At 38.7% G+C, this 6158-nt stretch overlaps 1 protein-coding gene across 2 annotated transcripts; it reads right to left on the bottom strand.

The window, feature by feature from the left end:
- Positions 1-717: 717 nt before the first annotated feature.
- On the bottom strand, positions 718-5907 carry LOC107806815 (ninja-family protein mc410). Of its 2 annotated transcripts, none has more exons than XM_016631058.2 (3): positions 5501-5907; positions 3156-4387; positions 718-1430 (listed from the first exon to the last, which is right to left on the bottom strand). In XM_016631058.2, exons 2-3 carry the CDS (start codon positions 4186-4188, stop codon positions 931-933), a joined length of 1533 nt encoding a protein of 510 aa, XP_016486544.1. In that variant the 5' UTR covers positions 4189-4387; positions 5501-5907; the 3' UTR covers positions 718-930.
- Positions 5908-6158: the final 251 nt, after the last annotated feature.

Here is a 6158-nt window from a genome sequence, read left to right as displayed (position 1 = left end):
GGCAGATGTGTTTACCAAGCCCCTCACTGGTGTTGCTTATAATTCTTTGCTGCTCAAACTGGGAGTGTTGTCCCCCTCGAACTTGGGGGAAGGGGGGGGGGGTGTTGGACTTCCACATAGTCACGCCCAATGTAGAGCTCCGGTCCAAAGTGAAGCTCCTACCTGAACACACAATGTGTATTTATTTTGTACCGGGTCACAAGCCCTGTTATGTCATATGTCATTAGGCCCATTATATAAAACAACTTGTAACAACTTCTACAACATAAAGTAACGAGATTTTTTCTCTGAAAACACAGTAACAACATTTCAACTCTCTTTGTTCATCAGAATCCTAGCTAATTCTCTCCGAGATTTGAGGTTCAATCTGTGTTTTAACAGAAACATATAAAAAAAACATTGTGCATCATTTGCAGTTTGCGGACCCAAATAAAACATGAAAAATAACCTACGGAGCAGGAGAAATTCATTTTTATTTTATAGTTACTTCAGGAGTAACAATTAGGAGTAACTCTTCCAGGAAGGTGCCTAACAGATATCCACAGAAAACAATAGCCAGCCCTTGTACTCCATAACTCTTCTCACATACATGCCATGACACTCCTCTTCGGCTTGCACTAAAATAACTGGGCCACTAACAATAGGGACTTTCCTATTCAATAGGCCTCCCAGTGCGGGGAAATGGAAAGGCCCGGAGAGCGCTTATGATATACTTGATAAAGAAAAAGTTATACTTTATTACAAATATTTTGCTAGCATATCAATTTCAGAGGCTAGACTAACAGCATGTAATGGGATATGTGCATATGCATCAAGATATATGCAGAAACACATTCATTTGAACTATGAAGATACTTCTGCTTCCTACATTTATTTGAAGATACAAGGAAAGATGACTTCATTCTTCAGCACAGGATTTTATATTCAAAATCAGCTTTGGGCAGAGGCAGCCGGATTGCTACTTGGAAATGATGAAACCCCAGTGCCAGGTTCTTGACTAGTTTGCTCTACGCTTGCATGCCGCACAAAGTCATCTGGTGACATGTGAGACCCATGACAAGCACAGACAATCCTGATTTGGGTGGAACTGTATCTGTAAGTAACACCAGATATTGTTCTACCATTTGGACCAGGACCAGTCGTTGAGACCCACGGTAGATTCGGGTAGGAACCAGATCCTCCAAATTTCAAATCTGCAGCAAGACCTGGCCTAATAGTTGAAAATTCAGAAGGAACTGCTTCTGCTCTGGGCTGGTCAGGAGGGTCTTTTGCCCTGAAGCTTATGTTGCTTCCTTTCACATTTTCCTCCCCTCGAGAATTGGAAGTTTCTTCTGCCTTATGCTGTCTCCCATTGCCTTTCACATGCTCCATTGCCCTCCCATCATATTGTACAGAATCAGATGACTTGTGCGGAATAGATGACGTAGTAGCTACATAAACACAGCAAGTAGAAGAACTTCTTAGTAGTCATAAGGCTGGACAATTATTGAATTAACAAATCATATATTTATCTATACAACAGTGACAATGCAGGATCCAAAATGTAACAAATTGGTATTTGTCGAGAATTCTTGGCATCGCATGCAGCAAATTAGAAGTTTTAGGCAATTTAAGGGCATCTCAATAGGTGTATAAGAGGAACGGACAAAAAGACTAATGATGCAGGTTGAAAGTTGTCAAATGTCAAGAAGGAACATGAAGATAAGAATGAGCATGAACAGGAAAACCCAATTAAGCAGGAAAGGGAGTTTAGGTACTTGGCAATAAATAAAGGAAACAAAAGTTGGGCAGCAATAATAACTGGTTGATCATCTTTCCTTAATTTAGGGAGGGTCGACATGTTGATTAAGTATGGGCTGTGAATGCCTGTTTTGGATCTTCATTTACTGTGATGTATAGAGGTTACATCCTGCTGATGCTCTTATAATAAATTATTTATCTATTCTAGGGGGAAAAAGACAAAATAATTTATCTCCACAAATAACAGGTGCTCAATATCCAAACTTAAGTAAGCTCACAACCTTCAACCTCACAAGTCTAAGGAACCAAGTTCATTTTACATCAAGGGTGACATTTTTTTTTAGAAGGTAACATATTGTATATTAATATAAAGACTACACAAAAACTGTGGAGTCACCCATAATTACATAGGAGAGGAAAAAAAAACTCTTAATGCTTGGTCTTCTCACAAGGAATCTAAAACATCAAAAATAGACTCATGTTCTTCTAAAAGTTTTCCTTTACACAAAAAGTAGTTGTAAAATTTTCAAAGTTCATGCAAATATTTTGTTTAAAAGCTACTTTTATAGTTTTTTGTACACAAACTGTATAGAACTATATTATCACATTTTAATGCCACCTTTGCACTCCAAATTCTAAAACAAACTAAAGGGCACGTTGCATAAAGCATCCCGCATTCACGCACGGTCCGGAAAAGGGCCGCACCCTCAGGGGTGTGATGTAGACAGCCTACCCTAATGCAAGCATTAGTGGCGGCTTCCTCAGCTCGAACCCGTGACCTATAGGTCACACAGAGACAACTTAACCGTTGCTCCAAGGCTCCCCTTCAAATTCTAAAACAAATTGTGCCAAAGTTAAAGCAAGACATTTAATTTAAAAAAGCAATGCTTCTAGAATTTAACAGTTAACAATTATTGCATAAGCCGCCTTACACATCCCCCTTACAAGAGAGAATAGTGAGGTTAAACTTGTAAATCATGTATAAATTCATATTAGGGACAAATGACTGGAGGCAGACAAGGAAAGATCTGGAGAACAGACCCTTTCTGCATTATGTGGAGCATTTGGCATGAAAGAAATAGAAGATGTTTTGATGGATAGAAGAAGCATGTTTCAGTTGTCAAATTTAAGTGATTAGAAAATCTACTGCTCTGGTGTAAGCAGAAGTCAGTTGAGGAAAATTCAGATGTTTTAGATTATTCAGAATCCTTGAGATGATTGTAGTATCTATTTTAACATGAGGTCTTTCACTATTTTAATCTGGCGTTATCGTTCCTGAAGATTCACAGACTTTTAGCTTTCTTTTGGTCATTCCAAAATATTCTTTCTATTATTTGTCAAGTGCTAGGGATCCTCTAAATAAGATTTTTCATCATTTTGGTCCAAACGAAAATCCATAGAGTTAAAAAGAAAACCTTGAGAAATATTTGGTCCATCTTTCTGCATATCTGAACCCAGAGGACCTCTTCCATGGGAAGGGTGAAGCTGTTGAAGATGAGAAGCCACACCGCGGAGGTTATCCTTGTCCAATGTTGGAAGCTGTACAGAAGAGTAGCCAAACATTAATGGCAAGTTTGCAGGTATGACAGGCTGGCTTCCTGGTCTATCTCCACTTGTGGTAGCCATCACTTGCATCACGCCAGGAACTGGGTAACTAGTCGTACTTGTTGTACTAACAGTGTTAGAATTCAGAGGCATAGAGTAAGGCAGGTTCATGATGTTTATTGATTGGCCTTGGAATGGGATAGTATATGGTATATTCCCAAACTTAACATCCTTCTCTGAAGAGATAGTAAACCTTCTTTGTCCTATTAATTCTACACCACTTGAAGCAGGAACACTGCGAAGCTCCTTATGAACCTCAGCTAAACCACTACTTCCAACAAATCTCTTGGAGCTCTCATCATGCTGCAAAATTTGCCTGGATGTTGAACCCACAGTTTCAGAATCAGCTACATCTTCATTTTCTGCAGTCGAACCCTCATCTGTGGTTATTGAAATGTGTGATGTCCTGGTCTTGTCATGCGTATCAGCATGATGACCTTCTCTCTCTTGCTTCTTCTGTTGACTTGACTCCCTGAACAGATTTTTACGTTTGTCACCCACATCAGCTCTCCTATCTTCTTCAACTTCTACTGGTCTACTATCATTTTGAACCCAGAATCCTCCACTATTTAACTTTTTAGAAGCATCTACGTCCACATTAATGCTGGAGAGCAAGTTCCCCTCATGTTTGGTTGAATCACTTCTCTGAGAACCCACACCAGAATCATGCTTTTGGCTGCTAGTGCCTCCATCCAGAAAGTTCTTGAAATCATTGATCACCTTGCCATCTCTATCAACTTCCTCAACCTTAGAATCCGATGAGCTCCCACTTTTACTTTTCTCGGAGGCAGCCCCTCCACCACAGGGCAGACCCAAGCTCAGATCAAGACCGTTTTCATCCATTTTGATCAAACACAAAACACAGTGACCAAATTCACACGTTAAACTTCAAGTCACTCTGCCCACTCAAAGAAGACATAAAGTTTTCCTGAATACGTTATTCAGAAATATGTTACTGCTTCATCCTGAATACTCTAAAATATGTTACTGCTTCATCCTGAATGCCAGAAACATTATTCAGATGGAATACCTGCTATAACATCTGTTCATGTGAAAAATCGATGAGTAACATCTCGCAGACAAGAACAAATAACGTTTCATCATATAACCAAGGGAAAAAAATACCAATTATTTCTCCAAATAAAAAGTAGAAGACATGCTTGCATTTACTATACATAAAGGCAACAAGAAAAAGCTCAATACAACATGCAAAGAACAACAGGATTAGTTTCTCTGAAAGTCCCATATGTGGTGTTAAACTAACATAAGAAAGCCTGAAATGCTTACAGGAGTGGTTTATATCTCATTCTATGATTATTCAGTTTAGGCAGATCGATTGAAACAAGTGAGCTTAATACTCATCCGCCTGCAATGGCTAGGGTAGCAATTCAACTCCTCTACGTACTAAAGACCAGAAACCCAATCTGCTTATCCACAGACGCTGAGCTCTGAAGTTTAAAATTAAGCAGAACTCAATAGTACGGGGGAAATTGAAGGCATAAAGTAGTCAAAATAGGACCTATTTTCATACTAGATTTCCAAAAAACGCAAAACAAGAAGAAACCTAAGTACCCAGATGTAGCTTTGTAGCAAGAAATCACTAAGGTTAAGATGAACATGAAATGAAACAGAAGTTGCTTTAGTTTTTTTCAGACCACGCCTATGTGAATCACTACTTTTATCTGAGCTAGGACTGGCCATGTTCCGCAGAGCTCATATAGGCAGAGTTCAGAAGCAACTCTACACATTAATGGAAACCGTATTTGCAGCGAAGTCAGGAATTTCTCTAAGGATATGTAAGATTTAATATCTATGTATAAAAACTATTGACCTATATATCCAGCATACTTTTCTATATACCGTCTATGTGACTACGCCACGGACCGTATTTATATCAGGCTAAACCTTCAGAAAGTCATCTCCCCGGGGAAGTATTCCCACTAAATTAACAATCAAAAGACACCAATTCATTTGCACACAAAATTAACTAGATCCAAAATCTAAACTAAAGCCCACAAAGCAAAAATAAACTAAGGAAACCCAATTAAACAAGCCATCTATAGGGACAAACAAATTACAAATCTATCTAACACACAGATCAGCCTCTAACATCCGCCTTGCACAAATCCTTAATTAATAACAAAAAATTACTTACTGAGAGCACAGATACAAAGTAGAAAACTGACAAGTTCGAATTTCAGATGGTCAAATGAAAAGGGGTTAAAAGTCTTCACTCAGAATATTCAAACTAGACTACTAAAATTTAAAATAAAGAAAAGGATTGTGGGAATAAAGGGATTTTGTGATATTCAGACGGAAACAAACAGAGGTATATACCTGATGAAAAGAGAGAGAAAATAAAACCCTAGCTACGTGAACTACTAAGAAAAGTGAAAATGGAGGAAAGTGGAGGGTGGCGCCGCAGTGAGGGAGGGCGACGGCTAGGTGGAAAAATGGGTTGCAAAGACCTCACTGACCAAACCTCTTTTCGTTTTTTCTCTTTCAACAAGGAGCACGTGGTGGACAAGCAACTTCAGTTTACCTCATCTCGTATGGTACTACAACTTTTGTGCTTCTTCCGCATGTTTTTATCATTTCGTAAAGAGGAAATAGCACTTTTAGTCCCTGTATTATAACTATATTCTGATTTTAGTCCTTGTATTATCCAACTTACCACTACTAACCTTCAATTATATCATGTGAGTGGTTTTGATCCTTCAACTAACAGACCTAAACTTTTTTAACGGGGATCGCTTAATCGAGGGATAAATTTGGTATTACACTTTTCGTTTGCTTCTATCCTCTGCTAGAGC

This window comes from Nicotiana tabacum, chromosome 11, assembly GCF_000715075.1.
Source record: "Nicotiana tabacum cultivar K326 chromosome 11, ASM71507v2, whole genome shotgun sequence".
Lineage (NCBI taxonomy): Eukaryota > Viridiplantae > Streptophyta > Magnoliopsida > Solanales > Solanaceae > Nicotiana > Nicotiana tabacum.
Note: the sequence above shows the minus strand (reverse complement) of the source record. Positions and strands in the feature narration are given on the sequence as shown.